The 26658-nt window shown below is 44.2% G+C and overlaps 1 protein-coding gene across 1 annotated transcript in view; it reads right to left on the bottom strand.

The window, feature by feature from the left end:
- The window catches only part of LOC112219137 (A disintegrin and metalloproteinase with thrombospondin motifs 9), a 51646-nt gene extending 41079 nt beyond the window's left edge, over positions 1-10567 (bottom strand). The window contains exons 1-4 of the mRNA XM_024380348.2: positions 10189-10567; positions 9531-9922; positions 7073-7235; positions 456-751 (exon numbers count right to left, since the gene is read on the bottom strand). Of these exons, the coding sequence (XP_024236116.1) occupies positions 456-751; positions 7073-7235; positions 9531-9922; positions 10189-10288 (951 nt within the window). The 5' untranslated portion in view covers positions 10289-10567. The remainder of the gene's footprint in view (positions 1-455; positions 752-7072; positions 7236-9530; positions 9923-10188) is intronic.
- Positions 10568-26658: the final 16091 nt, after the last annotated feature.

The following is a 26658-nucleotide window of genomic DNA, read 5'->3' as shown; positions in this document are numbered from 1 at the left end:
AATCAGTGGTTCAGACATTCAAAATCAACATGCAGTTTTAAGGGGAAGAAAACCTGGTCTCGTTGTCTTGTTTGAGAGGTGTATTATGGCTGCACTCAGATCCTGTAGCGAATGCAGACTGCCAAGATCAGAAGATAGGCCAGGCTAGCTACCCCCTAGGTTCTCAGCCATAGACTCCTGAGGAGGCCTTTATATGAAGTGGCCAGGAATATGCCATCTATGTGACATACCTGAGGTTATATTTTCACTTTCATCAAAGCTGTCAGACAGGTAAACCTCATGCTGCCCCTCTCCTGACCGTTCGAACATGTTTGTTTACTCCTGCCATGGGCCTTACCCTCTGAGCCCTCCGCCTGCTGCCCATGGCCTGGGACACAACAGAATACAGCCACACTCCCCTACAATCAAAAAGGCTGGCTGGCCATTGGGAGTGTGGTTAACTGAGCAGAACTTACGATGGACATTAACGTGAGAATGTAGTGCTGAAGGTTGCTCCCGTGATGTTCCACCATCTTGCTGTCTGCCACCACCATGACTTCTACAAAGCGGGGATAGGAGAGGAAGCGCTTTGATCTCCTGTGAGGTCCTGAGTCACCGCTGCTTTCATTAGCCGGCCGTCTGCTGCTCTCTCTTTCTGATCTGGAGAGGGGATTGGCAGAGAGGCTCTCCAGGTCATTCAGCATGTTGCTGCTGTTGGCCATCGGACGTCTCCTCACCTTGTCCCTGTTCCTCTTGTGTCTGTGTTTATGTCCTGGAAAAGAGATGGTCAGATGAAAATAATACTCTCAATATAAAACACAAGCTTATACTACAAGCTTGTATGACAGGCTATTGCATTTATCAGACAATAAACTGTCATTCTCTTCCTAGAAAGTAGGGTTCAGTGGTATCCGTTCCTGTCCCATACTGGGCTCTACTGTATTAACGGCAGTGCACACAAGGGGCGGTATTTCTTTCCAAGCGTAATTTGTTTTGAAGCACCAAGAAAATGTGAGCAGCAGGGATCTTGATCCAAAAAGGACTTGATTGTCTCTGTTGAAACCAATAAGCTTGATCTGACAAGCTAGCCACTTAACTAGCAAGTTAGCAAACCAAATGCATAGCTGGAGCCCTGAGCCGGAGATAATTTATTTGAGAAATCTTAGATAGTTAACTTATAGTTATAAGCAGTGGAGTAGCACGCATCCCAGAGCTTTTTATGGCCCAATACATTTTTGATTTTTAAATCAATTGTTTTGACGGTATTAAAAACAATAACGTCAGTATTTCAAAGTACCTCCGATATACAGTATATAGAGTATACCGCTCAAGCCTACTTGAAAGCACAGTTTTTCTGCTACTGCCAGGGGATGCTTGTGAATGCATACAAAGTGAATATGCTACTGCTGTTTGTATATTATTGCTGAATGAATGAGACAAAACAAATGTGTTGAGGGCCATGGGCCTGGAGAGAGAAGGAGTGGGGAGGAGAGGAGGAGAGATGAGGGGGTGGGTTGCATTCACTTTAGGTAAGTCTGGCACTTGGCCAAGCACCAAAGATGGAGCAACGCCCCAACATCTCAAGGAGGAGCACCAAGGATGACTCAGGGTGACTTCTGAGTATGATTTTAATCTTGACATGACAACCAAATGTAATGGAGTAGCACAAATACCACTCCACTCTCCTTTTCGACCCAGTCTAGCACAAAAGTTGAGCTGTTTCTGCTACCCATGATTCTTATCAGACTGAAAGATATAACCTTTTTGAAAATCCAGAGCTACAAAGGGTCTTTGTAAAAGCTTGCACAATGTCTTATACAGTGCCTTGCAAAATTATTCATCCCCCTTGAAGTTTTTCCTATTTTGTTGTATTACAACCTGTAATTTAAATGTATTTTTATTTGAATTTCATGTAATGGACATACACAAAATAGTCCAAATTGGTTAAGTGAAATGAGAGAAAAAAAGAATGAAATCCCCCAACTCCGGAAAGTGGTGGGGGAATATGTATTCACCCTCTTTGCAATGAAGCCCATAAATAAGATCTGGTGCAACCAATGACCTTCAGAAGTCACATAATTAGTTAAATAAAGTCCACCTATGTGCAATCAGTGTCACATGATCTGTCACATGATCTCAGTACATATACACCTGTTCTGAAAGGCCCCAGAGTCTGCAACATCACTAAGCAAGGGGCACCACCAAGCAAGCGGCACCATGAAGACCAAGGAGCTCTCCAAACAGGTCAGGGACAAAGTTGTGGAGTAGTACAGATCAGGGTTGGGTTAAAGAAAATATAAGAAACTCTGAACATCCCAAGAGCACCATTAAATCCATTCTAAACATGTTTAAAGAATATGGCACCACAACAAACCTGCCAAGAGAGTGCCGCCCACCAAAACTCACGGACCAGGAAAGAAGGGCATTGATCAGAGAGGCAACAAGGAGACCAAAGATAACCCTGAAGGAGCTGCAAGGCTCCACAGGGGAGATTGGAGTATCTGTCCATAGGACCATTTTAAGCAGTACACTCCACAGAGCTGGGCTTTACAGGAGAGTGGCCAGAAAACAAATAAATACGGAAACACATTTGGTGTTCGCCAAAAGGCATGTGGGAGACTCCCCAAACATATGGAAGAAGGTACTCTGGTCAGATGATACTAAAATGAAGCTTTTTGGCCATCAAGGAAAACGTAATGTCTGGCGCAAACCCAACACCTCTCATCACCCCGAGGGGAAACTGGTCAGAATTGAAGGAATGATGGATGGTGCTAAATACAGGAAAATTCTTGAGTGAAATCTGTTTCAGTCTTCCAGAGATTTGAGACTGGGACGGAGGTTCACCTTCCAGCAGGACAATGACCCTAAGCATACTGCTAAAGCAACACTTGAGTGGTTTAAGGGGAAACATTTAAATGTCTTGGAATGGCCTAGTCATAGCCCAGACCTCAATCCAATTGAGAATCTGTGGTATGACTTAAAGATGGCTGTACACCAGCGGAACCCATCTAACTTGAAGGGGCTGGAGCAGTTTTGCCTTGAAGAATGGGCAAAAATCCCAGTGGCTTGATGTGCCAAGCTTATAGAGACATACCCCAAGAGACTTGCAGCTGTAATTGCTGGAAAAGTTTTTTTGTCTTATTTTTTGTTTGTTTCACAATAAAAAAACATGTTACATCGTCAAAATGGTAGGCATATTGTGTAAATCAAATGATACAAACCCTCCCAAATAATCTATTTTAATTCCAGGTTGTAAGGCAACAAAATGTTTAAAATGCCAGGGGGGGGAAATACTTTCGCAAGTCACTGTTCATCCCCACTTTATCAAAAACATATATGAACTAAAATGAATTTTCAGGTCATAAAATCTGAGATGTAACACACACACACACACACACACACACACACACACACACACACACACACACACACACACACACACACACACACACACACACACACACACACACACACACACACCTATGAGCAGTGAAATGTCTTGCATATTCCTCAACATCCTTCAGATTTATTTTCATAGTAATTAAAACTTAAATGTTTGAAGTTGGCATCACTTTCCTACAATACAATTTACACAGTATCTTCATGGTAGTGTGCCTATCGTGTTTTCTTATCAAATGATCACAGGAAGTACAAGAGTCAACAGGAACTTGTAGGAATAAACTGAGATTCGGCGATACTAGGAAGAACTTCCAAAATGGTTGTCCTGTGCATGAGGTGAAAAAGTACCCAGTTACAGGAAATTAGACATAAAATGCATCAATATCCTGCCCTTTGCACTTGAAAACTTGAATAACCTCTGACTTTTTGGACATACTGCTTTGTGGTGTGCATAGCATCTGCATACAACTCTGTGTAATCAGTTGTTCATGTGAAATTGCTGTGCCACAATGTGTTTGACTGAAGGATGGTGAGATCATAAGAATGACTGGTTACAGTTACATTGTCTTTCAGGTACTGTATGTCAGTCGCTAAAGAACCACTCATAACTTCTTATATCTGCCCATGAAGGAACTTCACTGGACTTTATGCAAACTGGAAACCATATATCCTGAGGCTGCATTTATTGTAGCTGGGCTACCTAAATTCTATCAGCATATTGATTGCTGTACACCAGCGAGTAACACGCTCAACCATTGCTACTCTAACTTCCACAATGCATACAAGGCCCTCCCCCACCCTCATTTTGGCAAATCTGACCATGACTCCATCTTGTTGCTCTCCTCTTAAAGGTAGAAACTAAAACAGGAAGCGCCTGTGTTTAGGTCTATCCAACGCTGTTCTGATCAATCGGATTCCACGCTTCAAGATTGCTTCGATAACGTCGACTGGGATATGTTCCGGGTAGCCTCAGATAATAACATTGACGTATACGCTGCCTCGGTGAGCGAGTTTATAAGGAAGTGTATTGGAGATGTTGTACCCACTGTGACTTAAAACCGTGGATTGCATTCGCGCAAAACTGGAAGCATGTACCACCGCATTTAATCACGGCAAGGCGACTGGAAATAAGGCAGAATACAAACAGTGTAGTTATTTCCTCCGTAAGGCAATCAAACAAGCAAAGTGTATAGAGACAAAGTGGAGTCGCAATTCAACGGCTCAAACACGAGACGTATGTGGCAGGGTCTACAGACAATCACGGATTACAAAAAGAAAACCAGCACCGTCGCGGACATCGACGTCTTGCATCCAGAAAAATGTAAAACGTATTTACATGCATTGAGGACAATGCAGTGCCACCGACGCGGTCCGCTGCCAAAGACTGTGGGCTCTCCTTCTCCGTGGTCGACGTGAGCAAAACATTTAAACATGTTAACCCTCGCAAGGTTGCCAGCTCAGACGGCATCCCTGGCCGCGTCCTCAGAGCATGTGCAGACCAGCTGGCTGGTGTGTTTCCGGACATATTCAATCAATCCCTATTCCAGTCTGCTGTCCCCACATGCTTCAAGATGGCCACCGTTGTTTCTGTTCCCAAGAAAGCTAAGGTAACTGAACTAAATGACAATCGCCCCGTAGCACTCACTTCTGTCATAATGAAGTGCTTTGAGAGACTAGTCAAGGATCATATCACCTCCACCCTACCTGATACCCTAGACCCACTTCAATTTGCTTACCGCCCCATTAGGTCCACAGATGATGCAATCGCCATCACACTGCACACTGCCCTATCCCATCTGGACAAGAGGAATACCTATGTAAGAATGCTGTTCATTGACTACAGCTCAGCATTCAACACCATAGTACCCTCCAAACTCATCATTAAGCTTGAGACCCTGGGTCTTGACCCCGCCTGTGCAACTGGGTCCTGGACTTCCTGACGGGCCACCCCCAGGTGGTGAAGGTAGGAAGCAACATCTCCACTCCGCTGATCCTCAACACTGGGGACCCACAGGGGTGCGTTCTCAGCCCCCTCCTGTACTCCCTGTTCACCCATGACTGCATGGCCATACACGTCTCTAACTCAATCATCAAGTTTGCAGACGACACAACAGTGGTAGGCTTGATTACCAACAATGACAAGACAGCCTACAGGAAGGAGGTGAAGGCCCTCGGAGTGTGGTGTCAGGAAAATAACTTCTCACTCAATAGCAGCAAAACAAAAGAGATGATCGTGGACTTCAGGAAACAGCAAAGGGAGCACCCCTCTATCCACATCGAAGGGACAGCAGTGGAGAAGTTGTAAAGTTTTAAGTTCCTCTGTGTACATATCACCAACAAACTGAAATGGTCCACACACACAGACAGTGTGGTGAAGAAGGTGCAACAGTGCCTCTTCAACTTCAGGAGGCTGAAAAATTGTGGCTTGTCACCTGAAAACCCTCACTATCTTATACAGGTGCACAATTGAGAGCATTCTGTCGGGCTGTATCACCGCCTGGTACGGCAACTGCACCGACCACAACCGCATTGGCTCTCCAGAGGGTGGTGAGGTCTGCACAACGCATCACCGGGGCCAAACTACCTGCCCTCCAGGTACCTACAACACCCGATGTCACAGAAAGGCAAAAAAGATCATCAAGGACAATAACCACCCGAGTCACTGCCTGTTCACCCCGCTTCCATCCAGAAGGCGAGGTCAGTACAAGTGCATCAAAGCTGGGATAGAGAGATTGAAAAACATCTTCCATCTCAAGGCCATCAGATTGTTAAACAGCACAGACAGGGGTCTGCCTACCTACAGACTTGATATCATTGGCCACTTTAATAAATGGAACACTAGTCACATTAACGATGGCACTTTAAGAATGTTTACATATCTCGCATTACTCATCTCATATGTATATAATGTATACTGTAACCTTCACTATCTATTCTTTACTATCTATTGCCGCTCTGTCACTGCTCATCCATATATTTTATACTTACATATTCTTATCCCATTTCTTTACTAGATTGTGTGTATTAGGTTTTGTTGTGTAATTTTTTAGATATTAGGTTTTGTTGTGGAATTGTTCGATTTTACCTGCTGCACTGTCGGATCTAGAAGCATAAGCATTTTGCTACTCTCACAATAACACCTGCATGTGACTTAATAAGATTTGATTTGATTTAATTTACAACATTCATTCACAACTTCAAACAGTTTTTACTGTGTTTCCTCAGTTCTATGAGCAAAATGATGCCACTGCTTTACACCAAAGTCTAAACAAGCACAGTAGTATGGTCATTGGTCATGACTGTAATTGTAAAATGACTATAATAAGTTCCTATTGCGAATCATATACTGGAGTTTTGGGATATAATACTGTAATTGAGAGACAATGATTATCCTTCCTTGCTTATGTCTGTGTGAACTTGTTAGTCTGGATAACGAGGGGTGTGTTATGAGGGAGACTGAGACACACACACATACACATTTGTTTACACATTTAGCAGCTCTAAACAGGGAGTCCCATCCTCTCTCTTCTCCTCTCCACTCAGAGCCATCAGACACCAGGTGAAGGTTGAGTCTGTCAGCTGATCAAATGGCTTACGTAATGAAATTGACTCAGCTCTCTCGCGCTCTCTCTCTCAAAAAAAGCATCAGAACAAAAATCACCATCGCATCTCTCCTCTAATCATTTCATTGTACCTGATGTGTCACAAGCAGTGTCCTCCCTGGCTGCCTCTTTCTTGGGGGCCTTCTTCCTGTACACAATATGAGGTTTGGTGTGTTCTTCTTCATAGTGTTCTCCATTGTAGCTGTGAAGGGGCTCCACAAAAAACTCCCCTTCTGGGCACCTGAAAGTGCCAAGCTGAGGGGGATAAAAAAGGAGGAATCAGAATTGTTTGAAATAACTGCAGTAACATTGGAGCGTGGATTTGTACTGCATGGACACAGTCCAAAGCAAAGATTAGTTGAAATGCTCCTTGCCAGGGCCACATTGGCTAGGCTTTTTTACAAAGCTATTCATTTGATGAGAATGTGTTGAAATACATGTATTTGCATGCATATTAGTAAAATGGTCCCTGAAAAAGATAGACATCATAGGCCTCATTCTTCTCCTTTTCCCTATCAGAAAACAATGCAACTATTTTGGTTTGTTTCTTGGCATAGTTGGTAGACTTGGTGGAAGCCTTGTTGCATTTCACAAAGCACAGGCTGCACTACTAGCGAACTTGGAGGTCAAAGATACACCAGACAAGCAAAGTACAAAGCTAAGCAATGTGGAAACAGCACTCATTTCTAATTTAGATTGAGTTGGACAATGCTGCACTGGGTAATGCTACCAACCAATAGGGTGGCCCAGAGTGAACCTTATTCTCCATGAAAATGCATTTCATTGTTTATGTATGAGATTGAAACCACCTCAAATTAGGGAAAGGGGAATCTCATAAATATACTGTAGTTATGCTAAATGTAATGACCATTGGGAATATTCACCATTGTGCTCACATGCAAACAAGATACTGTATAACGACAACACTAAGTATTGATGTAGTTGTGGGAGCCACTCTCATTATGACGGATGATGATGACTCATGTAATATTAAAATGCAAAGTGGAATTGAAATGAGAAAGTGGTTTATTCATGGTAAGTGGATATGATTCATAATTGATCAGTGTGCATATATCTACTTCTGACTGTTTCCCTGTGACTAGGTCCAGAGCAACTTACAAGACTTGGATGTATGAATTAATAGACTATAAATGCTTAATCATTTTCACCTTTTAACAGTGCATTTTATTGGCTTGAATCACACCCAGACCAACATTAACTTAGCTTTCTTTCAATGTGAAATGATATCCACAAGCATACCAACTAGGCCTACGGTGCAGGCAAGCCCCATTTGTTTGATTTGTGATGACCTCAATGATGTTCACATCAGGCAGTTAGTTAATAACTGTTATGAATCTGTAAGTATCCCTAGGGGACTTCTCCTCAGTGGTGTAAAGTACTTAAGTAAAAATACTTTAAAGTACTACTTAAGTCGTTTTGGGGGGTATTTGTACTTTACTTTACTATTTATATTTTTGACTACTTTTACTTTTACTTCACTACATTCCTAAAGAAAATTCTGTACCTTTTACTCCATGTATTTTCCACTGACACCCAAAAGTACTCATTACAGTTTGAATTCTTAGCGGGACAGAAAAATTGTCCAATACACGCACTTATCAAGAAAACATCCCTGGTAATCCCTACTGCCTCTGATCTGGCAGACTCACTAAACATGCATGCTTTGTTGGTAATTAAATACAAAAATAAAATGGTGCCTTCTGGTTTGCTTAATATAAGGAATTTTGAATAATGTATACTTTTACTTTTGTACTTAAGTATATTTGGGCAATTACATTTACTTTTGATACTTAGGTATACTTAAAACCAATATATATATAATTTTTAATCAGCCTTTATGTAACTAGGCAAATCAGTTAAGAACAAATTCTTATTTATAATGATGGCCTTTTAGACTTATACTCAATTTGTATATTACTGGGTGACTTTAATTTTTACTTGAGTAATTTTCTATGAAGGTATCTTTACTTTTACTCAAGTATGACAAATGGGTACTTTTTCCACCACTGCTTCGACTCCACAACGTCATGTATGCATGTGTTTATGTTCGGAGTCGGACTGAATCGTGATGACGTCAGCACCACTGGCGCTCCCTCTTCACTATTGTGCGTAGGACGTCACCAGCGACCGGAGGAGCATGCATGCAGGGTGAATGATGATGCAGTGGATGAACACAAGAGAGGGGACTTCTATGCTCGACGTTATTTATCTATGCAGCTCGTTTTAGATTGTCAGGGATACAAGAGCTAACATAATGCCTTATTCTCACTAACAGTCAACAATTGCATGTTGAACACAAATCCACAAAGCTGGACAGGCACGCTTTGTGCAGAAGTAGAAATGCACTCCGTTGCCAGGGGAATGTTCTCATGTTGCCATAGTATTATTATGTTAACAGCTGCATAGTAAACAATTGGCATTACAGTATCATATCTAGTCATACAACATGTGCGCCTATCATAGTGCAGACTAGAGAAACATTCTAGCACACTGTATCAAGGGAGGGCAACTCAAAGTGCTTGGACTCACCAACCCAGAGCAGAGACTGATGACTGCGGTATGCTCCGTTTGAGCATTCACATGTCCTTTATAGAAGCAATGCTGATACTCCGTATCCGCCTCCACCTCCGGTGTGAAATCCGTGATGTTATTATCGGTAAGTGCTCCTAGTACTGTCACAGTGTATAGCGGAGCAATAAATCCGGACTCGAGTGTCAGGTTGAGGTGATAGCTCTGTCCGAAAGCAGATATTTTGTACTGGATTGTTCGAGAGTCCCATTGATCAGAGGAGTTGCCATGGATATCGTGCACACTCCGCCGTTTCCTTTTGAAGTGCACACTCGTGGGAAAATTGTCACCGGCTTCATTCACTCGCGCCGGAGTTACAATCTCGTATGAGCCAAGCTGCTCGGACACTTTAGCTGGTGAAGAAAGCCATGGTATAACGGCGATAGCATAAGCAATGATAATAAATAATAATAATAACAATAATAATAATAATGTTATATGAGTTAATTACGTTTGCCCTGTGAAATGAAGCCATTCAAGAAACATAAGACCATTATACATGTATTGTAAGTCATGTGCTTTGCTGATCCTGAAAAAAGTCATTCATTCTCCATCTGCCGGTTACAAAATAACACATCACAGGGTAAAAATGTTTTCGGGGCAGGTCGAAATACTTTACCTTTTCTTGAATTCAATAGCGATTTCTCCGTTGATAACACTACATTCAAACCGTCAGGGAGAAATAGCAGAAACCCTAGTCCCCAAAACAGCACATGCATGATTGTCCACGTTAAGTAGAGAGCAGCACCCCCGAATACAAGTATTCCTCTTGCACACAGCTGCTCCGGTCACTCGGGCTTTCCAACGTATTCCAACTCTCAAGTGCTTGTGCATCTGCCACATCCAAATCGATTATGCTTGACTCTTGGTTGCTGGGGGGTTTCTCACCGGTAACGTGCGTTGGGTCGTGAGCGATTCGCGGATCCCCTGGCGAACATGCATACTGCAGAGAGAGGGGCCGGTTGTAGGCTACAGACAGACAACTATGGTGGGCTACACTGCAGGCACCAGACTGCCGATGTTGGGGCGGGTTTAGTGAAAAGGTAGGCTACATTACTGGAGCACGCCCCTCAACCAAGCCACTCCTGTTTCTTAGAGAGTGACTTGACAAGACATAATTGACTTATTATTGTGGTATCACTGCAATTACTTGAGAAACATCTTCAATTATGATTGCTGGCGGTGGTGTTGCAGTTCTCCATGAAGAAACCATGAAGGTAGTAGCTGGATAAGCAATGAGAAATGTCAACATTCAAGTTAAAAATACATTATAATGGCATAATTGACTGTTAATGATAGTCACTTTATTAGGCTACATCCTCCTCCTGACATTAGCCTACATTGGGTCCTTTGTGTAGACACTGCAGTTAAGCTCAAAGGGCTTCAAGCTACTCCACATGAAGCCTACTCGGGCTATTCTACAGATTCTACCTCACTCACTGTGTCTTCACAAATGAGGATTGGGGGATCTTTACATTTAGAATTGAAAGTAATTGAGTTCTTTAAATGTCTTCCCCAACTCTCTCTCTCTCTCTCTCTCTCTCTCACACACACACACACACACACACACACACACACACACACACACACATAGACATCATCATATTATGCAAAGACACAGTTTGTTCTTCAACATTATCATACGTGAAAGATAAGTAGCCTAGAAGGCTCTGTCAATAAAATAGGATATGAAGAAATACGTTTTCACCAGGCAGTCATATTCTTGAGATTAAAACTAGTCTAAATATCCTTGTTACAACACAAACCAGGGCTAGAAGTACGCATTTCACTGGTCTCCTCCTCAGAGACCTTACGTAGTGATAAATGTTAGCAGGTGGGACGTTACAGCTCATTTCTTTGGTACAATCAACACACATGACCATTAGAACCATTAACATGGTTTGCAGGTGCCCACCTATGTCACATCCTGACCTTAGAGAGACGTTTTATTTCTCTATTTGGTGAGGTCAAGGTGTGATGTGGGGTGGGCATTCTATGTTTTGTATTTCTTTGGTTTTGGCCTAGTGTGGTTCCCAAACAGATGCAGCTGTCTATCGTTGTCTCTGATTGGGAATCATACTTAGGTAGCCTGTTTTCCCACCTATGTTGTGGGATCTTGTTTTTTTGTTAGCTCTGTGAAGCCGGCAGAACGTGACATTCATTATTCCTTTTGTTGTTTTTGTTTGGTGTTCTGAGTATTAAAGATCATGAACACTTACCACGCTGCACCTTGGTCTACTTCTTCAGACGAACGTTACAACCTAAAACAATAGCCCCATAGGAAATGGATGTGATAGGCTCAGAAAAACACACATTATAGCAAGGGATTTTTAGATTGAAAACAGGCAAACAAAATTATGATAGCCAACTAGCTTGTACAAGTTCAAGCCTCTATTGATTCATTTTATAAATCATTACTTGTTGTCTTCTAAATGAGGACAAAATCTGTTTAATAATCTGACTCAATAGATCTCAACTTCCATCATTAGATACTATAGATACATTAGATACATGTTTTGTTAAGCCAATCTGGGACCAAAGTCCTTTACATGTACATAAACTCAGAAAAAAAAGAAACATCCCTTTTTCAGGACACTTTCTTTCAAAGATAATTCGTAAAAATCCAAATAGCTTCACAGATTCATTGTAAAGGATTTAAACACTGTTTTCCATGCTTGTTCAATGAATCATAAACAATTAATGAACATGCACCTGAGGAACGGTCATTAAGACACTAACAGCTAACAGGCAATTAAGGTCACAGTTATGAAAACTTAAGGACCCTAAGGAGACCATTCTACTGACTCTGAAAAACTCCAATAGAAAGATGCCCGGTGTCCCTGCTCATCTGCGTGAACATGCCTTAGGCATGCTGCAAGGAGGCATGAGGACCGCAGATGTGGCCAGGGCAATAAATTGCAATGTCCGTACTGTGAGACGCCTAAGACAGCGCTACAGGAAGACATGACGGACAGCTGATCGTCCTCGCAGTGGCAGACCACGTGTAACAAAACCTGCACAGGATCGATACATCTGAACATCACACCTGTGGGACGCACAATCCCTCAATCAGTGCTCAGACTGTCTGCAAAATAGGCTGAGAAAGGCTAGACTGAGGGCTTGTAGGCCTGTTGTAAGGCAGGTCCTCACCAGACATCACTGGCAACAACATCGCCTATGGGAACAAACCCACCGTCGCTGAACCAGACAGGACTGGCAAAAAGTGCTCTTCACTGACGAGTTGCAGTTTTGTCTCACCAGGGTTGATGGTCGGATTTGCGTTTATCGTCGAAGGAATGAGCATTACACCGAAGTCTGTACTATGGAGCGGGATCGATTTGGAGGTGGAGGGTCCGTCATGGTCTGGGGCGGTGTGTCACAGCATCATCAGACTGAGCTTGTTGCTATTGCAGGCAATCTCAACGCTGTGCGTTACAGGGAAGACATCAGCATGACAATACCACCAGCCATACTGCTCGTCCTGCGCATGATTTCCTGCTAGACAAGAATGTCAGTGTTCTGCCATAACATCTCACAGCAAGAACTGGCAAATCTGGTGCTGTCCATGAGGAGGAGATGCACTGCAGTACTTAATGCAGCTGGTGGCCACACCAGATACTGACTGTTACTTTTGATTTTGACCCTCCCCCCGTTTGTTCAGGGACACATTATTCAATGTATGTTAGTCACATGTCTGTGGAACTTGTTCAGGTTATGTCTCAGTTGTTGGATCTTGTTATGTTCATACAAATATTTACACATGTTAAGTTTGCTGGAAATAAATGCAGTTGACAGTGAGGGGACGTTTCTTTTTTTGCTGTTGTTAACGACAGATTTTTAAAAATACTTACAATCTCTCTAAACATGCAGTAGTAAGACAGGAACCATGACCCCTCTAGATCTTCTTGCTGTGTTGGACTTATGAACAGACAGTAAAACACACTATTATTAAAATGCACTGTGGGCCCAGTACAGTGGTGGATCCTACATCCAGTAACATTAACCCCTTTAAATGTAACCCATCAGTTACAATTATCCCTTTCCCAGAACTCTCCATAACCCTTTTTACAACAGGGGTCTTGGTGAAGATATAAATATCTATATTGCCACAAGGCATCACATTTAGCTTTAAATACAATGGTGGTGGTGCAGTTGACTTGGTGGTTGGTAGTTGACTTGGTGATTGGCAGTTGACTTGGTCATTGGTAGTTGACTTGTTGGTTTGCAGTTGACTTTGTGGTTGGTAGTTGACTTTGTGGTTGACAGTTGACTTGGTTGTTGACAGTTGACTTGGTGGTTGGTAGTTGACTTGGTGGTTGGCAGTTGACTTGGTTGTTGACAGTTGACCTGGTGGTAGGCAGTTTTTGTATTTGCATTTATTAGGGATTCCCATTAGCTGATGCTGATTCTACTGATTCAGTTACCTGATGTGGAATAGAGTTCCATGTAGTCATGGCTCTATGTAGTACTGTGCACCTCCCATTGTCTGTTCTGGACTGTGAAGAGAACTCTGGTGGCATGTCTTGTGGGGTATGCACTAGTGTCTGAGCGGTGTGCTAGTATTTTAAACAGACAGCTCGGTACATTCAGCTTGTCAACACCTCTTACAAAAACAAGTGATGATGAAGTCAATCTCTCTTCCACTTTGAGCCACGAGAGATTGACATGCATGTCATTAATATTAGCTCTTAGTGTATTTTTAATGGCCAGCCGTGCTGCCCTGTTCTGAGCCAACTGCAATTTTCCCAAGTCCCTCTTTGTGGCACCTGACCACATTACTGAACAGTAGTCTAGGTGTGACAAAACTAGGGCCTGTAGGACCTGCCTTGTTGATAGTGTTGTTAAGAAGGCTGAGCAGCGCTTTATTATGGACAGACTTCTCCCCATCTTAGCTACTGTTGTATCAATATTTTTTGAGCATGACAGTTCACAATCCAGGGTTACTTCAAGCAGTTTAGTGACCTCAACTTGCTAAATTTCCAAATTATTCATAATGAGACATAGTTGAGGTTTAGCGTTTAGTGAACGATTTGTTACAAATACCATGCTTATAGTTTTTGAAATATTTAGGACTAACTTATTCCTTGCTACCCATTCCAAAACTAACTGCAGCTTTTTGTTAAGTGGTGCAGTCATTTCAGTGGCTGTAGTAGCTGACGTGTATAATGTTGAGTCATCCGCATACATAGACACACTGGCCTTACTCAAAGCCAGTGGGATGTCGTTAGTAAAGTTTGAAAAAAGCAAGGGGCCTAAACAGCTACCCTGGGGAATTCCTGATTGTACCTGGATTATGTTTGAGAGGCTTCCATTAAGGAACAGCCTCTGTGTTCTGTTAGACAAGTAACTCTTTATCCACATTATAGCAGGGGGTGTAAATCCAAAACACATGTGTTTTTCCAGCAGCAGATTATGATCGATAACGTGAAAAGCTGCAATGAAGTCTAACAGGTTGACTTGGTGGTTGGTAGTTGACTTGGGGGTTGGCAGTTGACTTGGTGGTTGGTAGTTTACCTGGTGGTTGGTAGTTGCCTTGGTGGTTGGCAGTTTACTTATTTTATAGTGGGATTTTGTTTTTCTCATTGTGCTGTTCTGAAGAGGCTGTTCAGTTATTCTCAATGCACAGTCAGTGGACAGTCACTGAGGTCAATGGAGCCTGGCCTGGCGTGCAGGGACAGTAACAGCCATCTGACAGCATACAGAGGGCAGCCTCCTCATGACAGTGTAAACTTCACTTCCCCTCCAGTTCTGATGACAGGCGATAAGAACTGGAAAGCTTGAATGGTGGCTAAATCCTGGCCTGGGGTTTCAAAGAAACATAATTGCTATGCTTTTAACATCCCCTCCCTCGCCTTATGACTAACTTCCTTGGCGTACTGAACTTGTCTTCATTATTGGGCGAGGTCCATGTGTGCTGTTTCTTTACTATTATTTAACTAGGCAAATCAGTTAAGAACAAATTCTTATTAACAATGACAGCCTAGTAACACTGGGTTAACTGCCTTGTTCAGGGGAAGAAGGACAGATTTTTACCTTGTCAGCTCAGGGATTTGATCTAGCAACCTTTCGGTTACTGGCCCAATGCTCTAACTACTAGGCTACCTGCCGTTGTGATTTGTCATCCATAGTATTCAGTGCTTAGCAGTTCTTCTGTTCTTTGGTTTTATACAAATAGGGCTGATAGGAGAATATGCATTGACACATGGCTATATGCTTTCTGCCTACATTACATCTTTGTATGAGGCACAAGGCTCTAACCTCAGTAGCCTCGTTGTCCTTTCTAGCTGGGATCCTGTCAGGGGACAGTTGTTGAGAAATATACTGGTCTCTCTTTACTACTGTGACACACCTGGGGGTATTGACTTTTTCATATAATATTATCCTCTGTGAGAAAATGGTAAATTGCCTTTCCTCGGAACCGCCAAGTTGAATGGAAAGGAGTCAAACGTAGTTTCCAAACTTTCCAAATGTTTGATGTGTTCGATAACATTAAATGTATTCTGGTCCAATCATTACAATGAGCCCGTCCTCCTATAGCTTCTCGCACCAGCCTCCTCTGGTCTGGACACTGCCCAAGTAGTAGTGCAGCGCTCAGGGGGTCTTTCCTAAATTTGAATGCTTCCCAGATATCGAAGTTGCCTATGGATTGGCGAAAATAGCAACATGCTAAAGCTCATATTTATCAAAAAATGACCATGTAATTTCAACAACAAAAAATGTGTGATGACGTTACATCAACATGGTAAACTGATTTAATTTGCAAAAAGTCTTAAGGGAATTTCTTATTTTTTTCACAAAACTTTTAACTTAAATCTAATGGCATGATGACATTTGTTGTTGATTTCATGTTGAATTCACTTTAGTTGACAACTCTACCCAATGTAAATTAAAGCTAGAGTTTGAAACTACATCTGTACCGAGTGGGATTGGATGTGCAACACACTAAAAAAGCCTCCAGCTGCATAGTCTCCAACTTCCAAAAACCTCTCAACACTTCTCCAAATCCTCTGTTTACATGTCCAGTAGGGCAAAGGAAGACTTAGTGAGTCATTATTCTCCTGCTGAAGGTTTCAGAGGGCATGTATTATTTCATAACATCATAACATGGACACAGTGGACTGTGGAGCTGTGGTGTGGTGGTGGTGACAAGAGGTGGGGAGGGGTGTAAACACCGCAGTTTGGAGACAGCACATCCAAGCACCCTGTTTGACTCGAAATGGATGTGACAGACCACTTTGGGGAAAGCAGTAGTATCAGTTCTGTATGTCATCAGTTAGCAGCACTGGGCCTGTTCCCCCTCTCACTTGTTGTCCCATGCTAAACAAAAGGACAACACGATGACCTAATCACTCTCAGCTGTGAGAGGAATTGAAAAGATAACCTAACACCCTTTCCAGCCCAAGCCAGTGTATTGATATGAGGCAGCTGGAGAAGGAGTGTGAGTGTAAGAGAAAGAGAGAGGGAGTAGGGGGAGGCGTGGGGTTATCAGCACCTTTCCTCTAGCCTTTATTTTAGATTCCTTACTCCAAAAAACGCTGGATGTCAAGAGGAGTAAAAGGAATTACAGCAGAAACAGTGTTATTTTTCTCTGATCCTTTGATTGGGCGCCAAACATGGGACTGCAGATGGAAATTAGCTGCTAGCTAAGTCTTCTCTCAAGTGTACTGAGACTAATGTTTTTGTCCCTGCTCAAAAAATTGTCCCTGCTCAAATAAACTTAATAAATCAATCAAATAAATACAGTGTGATAATTGGCCCTAAATGAATTATTGTTGTGAGCACTGTGTGTTCTGTTTCTCATGCCAGGTCAGCTCCCGAGTGGCGCAGCGGTCTAAGGCACTACATCTCAGTGCTAGAGGTGTCACTACAGACCCTGGTTTGATCCCGGGATAAATCTAACTAACCGTGATCGGGAGTACCATAGGGCGGTGCACAATTGGCTCAGCGCTGTCTGGGTTAGGGGAGGGTTTGGACTGACTGGACTAGTTAACGAAAGGTTCAATAAAAATACGTCGAAGTAGGGTAGTTTAGAGGACCACATCGTTCTTATCCTCAATAATTTAACTTCATAATACAGAGGTGATGCTTCTAAACTTTAAAAATGCATTGTAGTGTCTAAGACATTTTAATTCCATGGTCTCTTGAATGACCTTAACTAGATGAAGTCAGTGCAGTGTCTAACACATCATTTTAATTCCAGGGTGTCTTGAATGAACAAGATGAAGACAGCACAGACCTAACTGAGCATCACAGTAAACAGGGTGTGTACAGGAGCGGTTGGAGGGGCACAGGGTTCTCTTTAAACCCACAAATCCTGCTTATTTTTTCCCCCGCTGCTCTAGCTGCCTGGGCCCTGCTCCTTTGTCATATTAGATATAGTTTAGTGTTCTGGGTCAGGGGCTCTATTCTGTAGCTGTCAAGGCCTGGAGAATAAGCTGGCCTGGGTCCCGCTGGCAGCCCCACTGTGTCAGGGCCCGAAAGGGACCGCCAGGGGCCGACAGGGACCACCAGGGACCGACAGGCTTACTGCAGATGACAGTTGCACAGCAGTGTGCACGGGGCCCCCGCTGGATGGGAGGGAACAAAACACAATAGAAATGATGACCTTTCCAAGTCCAACCAATGCTCATGTCACACTTAGAGTGTTCACTTAAAAGTAAGAAGAAAGTAGAAAAAAAGTTTCCGGTATGTAGTATAGCTGCACATAAACCATTTTCACTGTTGATGGCTTGAACACTTTTGACCTTGTGCAAGACTTGTATTTGTAACAGTCGTAGCAGTTTTATACAACAACATTGAGTTCAATAGTGTCAACTGGATGGGAGCCATTGATTGGAAGAGTAGCCGCATAGACAGTCTGTTGAAGTGACTGCCCTTGACCAGCACAAAAACATCCAACTGTTCAGGGAAGTCAGGAACCAATACACACATTCAGTCAGGAATTTGCATCCTGTAGCTCTAACTCCAAAAAGTTCTGGGACACTGTAAAGTCCATGGAGAACAGGAGTACCTCCTCCCAGCTGCCCACTGCACTGAGGCTAGGCGACAAGGTCACCACTGATAAATCCATGATAATCAAACATTTCAATAAGCATTTCTCTACGGCTGGCCATGCTTTCCTCCTGGCTACCCCAACCCCGGCCAACAGCTCCGCTCCCCTCGCAGCTACTTGCCCGAGCCTCCCCAGCTTCTCCTTCACCCAAATCCAGAACACAGATGTTCTGAAAGAGCTGCAAAACCTGAACTCGTACAAATCAGCTAGACAATCTGGACCCTCTCTTTCTAAAATTATCCGCCACCATTGTTGCAACCCCTATTACCAGTCTGTTCAACCTCTCTTTCATTTAGTCCGAGATCCCTAAAGATTGGAAAGCAGCCGCGGTCATCCCCCTCTTCAAAGGGGGTGACACTCTAGACCCAAACTGTTACAGACCTATATCCATCCTGCCCTGCCTTTCTAAAGTATTTGAAAGCCAAGTTAATAAACAGATCACTGACCATTTCGAATCCCACTGTACCTTCTCCACTGTGCAATCCGGTTTCCGAGCTGGTAACAGGTACACCTCAGCCACGCTCAAGGTACTAAACGATATCATAACCACCATCGATAAAAGACAGTACTGTGCAGCCGTCTTCATCGACCTGGCCAAGCCTTTTGACTGTATCAATCATCGTATTCTTATTGGCAGTCTCAATAGCCTTGGTTTCTCAAATGACTGCCTCACCTGGTTCACCAACTACTTCGCAGATAGAGTTCAGTGTGTAAAATCGGAGGGCCTGTTGTCCGGACCTCTGGCAGTCTCCAGGGGGTACCACAGGGTTCAATTCTTGGGCCGACTCTTTTCTCCATATATATCAACGATGTTGCTCTTGCTGCGGGTGATTCCGTGATCCACCTCTACGCAGACAACACCATTCTGTATACATCTGGCCCTTCTTTGGACACTGTGCTAACTGACCTCCAAACGAGCTTCAATGCCATACAACACTCCTTCCGTGGCCTCCAACTGCTCTTAAATGCTAGCAAAACCAAATGCATGCTTTTCAACTGTTTGCTGCCCGCACCCGCCCGCCCGACTAGCATCACTACTCTGGACGGTTCTGACCTAGAATATGTGGACAACTACAAATACCTAGGTGTCTGGCTAGACTGTAAACTCTCCTTCCAGACTCATATCAAACATCTCCAATCCAAAATCAAATCTAGAATCAGCTTTCGATTTCACAACAAAGCCTCCATCAGTCACGCCCCCAAACTTACCCTAGTAAAACTGACTATCCTACTGATCCTCGACTTCGGCGATGTCATCTACAAAATAGCTTCCAATACTCTACTCAGCAAATTTGATGCAGTCTATCACAGTGCCATCCGTTTTGTTACCAAAGCGCCTTATACCACCCACCAAACATCAGCTATCTGAGCAGCTTACCGATCGCTGCAGCTGTACATAGTCCATCTGTAAATAGCCCACCCAATCTATCTACCTCATCCCCATATTGTTTTTATTTACTTTGCTGCTCTTTTTCACACCAGTATCACTACTTATATGCACCATCATCTAATCATCATCATCTGCTCATCTATCACTCCAGTGTTAATCTGCTAAATTGTAATTACTTTGTTACTATGGCCTATTTACTGCCATATCTCCTCATGCCATCTGCACACACTGCACACACTTTATATAGACTTTCTTTTTTTTTCTCTCTATTGTGTTGACTGTACGCTTGTTTATTCCATGTAACTATGTGTTGTTTCTGACGCACTGCTTTGCTTTACCTTGGTCAGGTCGCAGTTGTAATGAGAACTTGTTCTCAACTAGCTTACCTGGTTAAATAAAGGTGAAATAAAAATCAATAAAAAGTGGGCAGGGATACCATGTCTTAGCCTAATCTTTCAGAGCGCCCACTGGATCTGCTGAATTACTGCTCACAAAGGAATGTCTCTTTCCCAAATCAGACTTTTGAATTCAATGTGGGCTGATAATGTGATTATGGTATTAACCCCGCAGGGTGAGTGGCACCAAGTGACGGCTGTGACTGACAGCGTGAAAGCTCCCAAACGTGTCACATCCAACCGCATGGGCTGCCAGGAACCTGGCCCGCTGTTAATGCTGTAACTTTAATGCAATTTCTTTACAGTTAAACAGACTAGAATTAAGTCAAACTGAAGTTTGGCACAATCACTTTCAAATTGTGTCCGATGACAATGCAGTGATGCAAAGTGGGGGATCATTGTTTCATTGGCTGGAAGAATTGATAAGAGAACAAGGATGCTATTTGTCAAAACCATGCAGTATTTGAATGTTAAACAGTTTTTCATTCCATGGAGGTGATGAACCACAGATATTTAACTCTTAAACTATAAACAGCACAGCTTGGCATATACAAAAAGCATAGAATTTTAATCTGTCCCAGACACATGCACAGATAGAGATCTAGGGGTTCCTGAGCACCTGCCCTTTTGCCCTACTATGAGAAAGGTGCCCTTTTAGATTTTACTTTTGGTTTAAAAAAAATCTTATTTTAAATGTTAAGAATTGCCCTTCTAGCTACTTTCTCATTTTTGAATCTAGGAAAATCCTCCCTGAAAATTCCCCTGCTGGTTTTTTAACCATTCAAACACAGTGGTGCTAATAACACAAAGTTTGGTTTGATTTGATTTAAAGGCCACATCACCTAACTGCTGTCACGTCTACTCCCGCTCCTCCCCTCCAGCGTTCGAAGTCGCCGCCTTACTAACCACTGGTCCTGGCATTCGTCATTACATGCACCTGCACGTCATCATTAGGCACACCTGCACTCCATCACTTCACTGATTACCTCCCCTCCCCTTTCTCTGCCATTCTCCAGGCAATATTGTCTATGTGTTTCATGTATGTATGCTACTCGTGGTTCAGGTCCATGAGCCGTTTATTATTAAACTCGCCACTTGCTTCCCAGCGTCCACGTTACAGAATATTGCCTCACCAAATGGAATCAGCAGGAAATCCGAACATCTCCCAGATGGTCGACTAACAGGATACTTTGTAAGTACCACGACCAGCTGCATGGCGCAACTGGGGTCGGCTATGGAAGAGGTTCTTTGCAGTCTTCAACGTTTCGAACATGCCCGAGAGGCGTTGCCTTCCACTAGCGGAGGATACTCGACCCAGCGAGCCAGCACATCAGTCCATTCAGCAGTTCGCCCAGGTCAGTGATGCCCGTTTGTCCCTCCCGGATAAATATGAAGGAACCCCATCTAAATGTCATGGCTTCCTACTCCAGTGCTCCCTCTATTTAGATGAGAGCCCCCACCACTGAGTGGTGCAAGGTTGCCACGGTTATTTCTCTGCTGACTGGGCGGGCGTTGGAGTGGACTACGTCCGTCTGGGAGAGAGGAGAGGAGCTGGCTTCGTATGAGGGCTTTATGGCTCTTCTAAAAGACTAATCTAACATTCCTGCATCCCCAATAACATTGTCACTGTGGCGGGCTAACCGAGGAGGGTTTGCAGAGGGCCATCTCACACTGCTGAGGTGAGTTATTTCCTGACAATGCACTGTCTGTTGTGTGTTAATGCCTCCATATTGTCTCTGTGCATGGTGCAGTGCAGTCACCTCTATAACCACTTCAGGCTGAACTCAAACAAAGCCAACACATCTGAAATATACTACATATACTACTACCTCTGCCTCTGTACTGTAGCTGGCTGCCCTCATAGACCTGCATTCAATTTATACTCAGTGAGAAACGAACTTGAGCATCACACAGTAAAACAACAGAACTCCATCCTAAAACATTGTAATATCATAAACAATAAAGCTTTATTATAGAGAGAAAGGCCAGTGGTGCAATATGTACTGTATGAATTGGAGGCAGCAGTCCAGTTTCAGCCACTGCCTTGGTGAGGTATTGACTTGTGGATTTAAGTTGAAAACACAGCTGTGAGGAGGAACAATGTCTGCATTGGTGGTGTGCTCTCGTTCCCCCGCGCTCCCAGAGGCATTGGCATGCTGACCACAGCTCCTCTTCTGTATACATTTCTGTTCAGGAATGGATGGCTTAGGATATTTCCTGTACCTCCAATGTCAGATGGCTAGGCATCCCTTTCACTTTTTTCCACATTTTGTTACGGTTACAGCCTTATTCTAAAATTGATTAAATTGTTTTTTTTCCCTCGTCAATCTACACACAATACCCCATAATGAGGGCACCAGGCGAGATCCAGATGCAGACACAGGAGGCAGATGGTTAGTCTTTGAAGTTTATTAATAATCCAAAAAGGGTAGGCAAAAAAATGGTTGTGTACAGGCAAAAGGGAAGGCAGAATGGTCAGGCAGGCAGAAATGGAGTCTAGAAAACAGGCAAGGGCCAAAACCGGGAGGACTAGCAAAAAGAGAATAGAAAAAGGAGTACGGGAAAACATGCTGGTTGACTTGATAAACATTCAAGACAAACTGGCACAGAGCCAGGAAACAAAGGGATAAATACACAGGGAATAATAAGCGACACCTGGAGGGGGTGGAGACTATCACAAGGACAGGTGAAACAGATCAGGTTGTAACAGTACCCCCCCGTATTGGAAACCCCTGCCCCGTGGTCGAACACCCAGGAGGCGTTTTACCGCGTATGCCGGATGGCCATCAATGATACGGGGAGAGGGGATGTGGGTCTGGAAACAGAAGACAAAGAACAGTGAGACACGGGCTTAATCCTAGACACATGCAAAGTAGGGTGAATATGGAGGATACAGGGTAAGAAGAGACAGACAGCAGTGGAACTAAGGACTCTAAGATGGGAAATGGACCAATGTAATGAGGGGACAGTGTGCTTGTACTCTACCCGACGGAGCAGGTCCCGTGTGGACAGCCATACCCTCTTCCCCAATGCAGTTGCGGGGATCTGGAGTCCGGCGGCAGGCCGCTTGTTGCCGATACCTGGAGTTGGTCTTCAGAAGTGCTGCCCGAGCTCTTCTCCAGGTACGTCGGCAGACGAACATCTGGGCCAAGGGTACGTTGACTACCGGTTCTTGTTCTGGCAAGAGAGGAGGCTGATACCCCATGGATCACTCAAATGGGGAGAGTCCCGTGGCAGAACAGGGAAGGGTGTTCCGGGCATACTCCACCCAGACCAGTTGACGGCTCCAGGTAGTGGGGTTGGTTGAGACCAGGCACCTCTAGTGGTGTGGGGGCTGTGCTTTGGCAAAGTGGGTGGGGTTATATCCTTCCTGTTTGGCCCTGTCTGGGGGTGTCCTCAGATGGGGCCACAGTGTCTCCTGACCCCTCCTATCTCAGCCTCCAGTATTTATGCTGCAGTAGTTTATGTGTCGGGGGGCTAGGGTCAGTTTGTTATATCTGGAGTACTTCTCCTGTCCTATTCGGTGTCCTGTGTGAATCTAAGTGTGCGTTCTCTAATTCTCTCCTTCTCTCTTTCTTTCTCTCTCTCGGAGGACCTGAGCCCTAGGACCATGCCCCAGGACTACCTGACATGATGACTCCTTGCTGTCCCCAGTCCACCTGGCTGTGCTGCTGCTCCAGTTTCAACTGTTCTGCCTTATTATTATTCGACCATGCTGGTCATTTATGAACATTTGAACATCTTGGCCATGTTCTGTTATAATCTCCACCCGGCACAGCCAGAAGAGGACTGGCCACCCCACATATGCTCTCTCTAATTCTCTCTTTCTTTCTCTCTCTCTGAGCCCTAGGACCATGCCCCAGGACTACCTGACATGATGACTCCTTGCTGTCCCCAGTCCATCTGACCGTGCTGCTGCTCCAGTTTCAACTGTTCTGCCTTATTATTATTCGACCATGCTGGTCATTTATGAACATTTGAACATCTTGGCCATGTTCTGTTATAATCTCCACCTGGCACAGCCAGAAGTGGACTGGCCACCCCACATAGCCTGGTCCCTCTCTAGGTTTCTTCCTAAGTTTTGGCCTTTCTAGGGAGTTTTTCCTAGCCACCGTGCTTCTACACCTGCATTGCTTGCTGTTTGGGGTTTCAGGCTGGGTTTCTGCACTTTGAGATATCAGCTGATGTACGAAGGGCTATATAAATAAATTTGATTTGATCTTAGGGTGGTCTCCAGGTCCTGGTTAGCTCGCGCCGACTGGCCATTCTATTGGGTATGGATTCCGGAGGATAGGCTGGCTGACACCCCAATAAGGGTGCAGAATGCCTTCCAAAACTGATATGAAAATTGAGGACCCCGGTCAGAAACCATTTCCACCAGGAGGTCATGGATCCGGAAGACGCTGCACCATGAGCTGGGCCGTTTCCTTGGCAGAAGGAAGTTTGGGGATAGGGATGAAATGAGTGGCCTTAGAGAACCGATCCACCACTGTCAGAATGACGGTGTTGCCATCAGAAGGGGAAGCCCAGTGACAAAGTCCAGAGGTATGAGAACAGGGAAGATTAGGGAAGGCCAGAAGGAGCTTGCCGTAGAGTCTTGTTCTGGGCGCACACCGTGCATGTGGCGATGAAGGCAGAGACATAAGTAACCATTGTGGGCCACCAGAAATGTTGTCGGAGGAATGCTATGGTATGGCGGGAACCTGGATGACAGGTTAGCCAGGAGGAATGAGCCCATTCCAGGACCTGGGACTGGACTGAGTTAGGGACAAACAGCCAGTTAGCCGGGCACACTTCAGGTCCAGGCTCGGGAGCGTTGTGCCTTGCAAACCAGGGTCTCAATACCCCAACCCACTGTGGCTGCAAGGCATGAGATAGGGAAAATGGTTTTGGAGGTCGAGGGTGTGGCAGAGAAACTGTATAGGCAGGAGAGCTTCAGGCTTCACATTTTTAGACCCAGGACGGTAGGAAATGGTGAAGTTGAATCTAGTAAATAAGAGCCCACTGAGCCTGCCTGGAGTTAAGGCACTTGGCTGTATGGAGATATTCCACATTTGTATGGTCGGTCCAGACCAAGAATGGCTGTTCTGCTCCTTCCAGACAGTGCCTCCACTCTTCCAACGCCATCTTGACTGCCAAGAGTTCTTGGTTGCCTACGTCGTAGTTCCTCTCTGGAGGATTGAGATGATGGGACAGGAAGGCACAGGGATTAAGCTTTTTGTCCTGGGCAGATCACTGGGACAGGATGGACCCCACTCCAACATCAGAAGCATCAACCTCAACCACAAATTGATGAGATGGGTCCAGATGGATGAGGATGGGAGCTGTTGTGATCCGACGCTTCAGGTCCACAAAGGCTTTGTCGACAGCTGGAGACTATGTGAACGGTACCTTGGGGGAGGTGAGTGTCGAGAGGTGGGCCGCCAAGGTGCTGTAACCCCAAATGAAACGCCGGTAGAAGTTAGAAAAGCCTAGGAAACATTGCAACCGCACCCTGGACGTAGGTTGAGGCCAAACCACCACTGCTTTCACCTTTCCAGGATCCACCTGGACATTACCCTAAGCGATGACATATCCCAGAAAGGCGATTGAGAGCGGTGGAACTCACACTTCAGGGCTTTCACAAACAATTGGTTCTCCAGGAAGCGCTGAAGGACCTGCCTGACATGGAGAACATGTTCTTGGGCCGACCGGGAAAAAACGAGGATGTCGTCAAGGTAGACGAACACAAAATAGCATGTCCCGGAGCACATCATTTACCAAAGCCTGGAAGACAGCGACACCTGGAGGGGATGGAGACAATCACAAGGACAGGTGAATCAGATCAGGGTGTGACACATAATGACAAAGAAAAAACAGGTTTATAAATTTGTGCAAATTTATAAAATAAACTGAAATATCACATTTACATAATTATTCAGATCCTTTACTCAGCACTTTGTTGAAGCACCTTTGGCAGTGATTACAGCCTCAAGTCTTCTTGGGTATGAGAACTAGAAGCTTGGCACACTTGATATGGAGAGTTTCTTCCATTATTCTCTGCAGATCTTCTCAAGCTCTATCAGGTTGGATGGTGTGTCTCTGCACAGCTATTTTCAGGTCTCTAAAGATGTTCGATCAGGTTCAAGTCCGGGATCTGGCTGGTCCACTCAAAGACATTCAGAGACTTGTCCCGAAGCCACTCCTGTGTTGTCTTGGCTGTGTGCTTAGAGTAATTGTCCTGTTGGAAGGTGACTCTTTACCTCAGTCGGA

This window comes from Oncorhynchus tshawytscha, linkage group LG02 (genome assembly GCF_018296145.1).
Source record: "Oncorhynchus tshawytscha isolate Ot180627B linkage group LG02, Otsh_v2.0, whole genome shotgun sequence".
NCBI classification, from domain to species: Eukaryota; Metazoa; Chordata; class Actinopteri; order Salmoniformes; family Salmonidae; genus Oncorhynchus; species Oncorhynchus tshawytscha.
The sequence above is the reverse complement of the archived record's forward strand: the minus strand, read 5'-3'. Positions and strand labels throughout refer to the sequence as shown.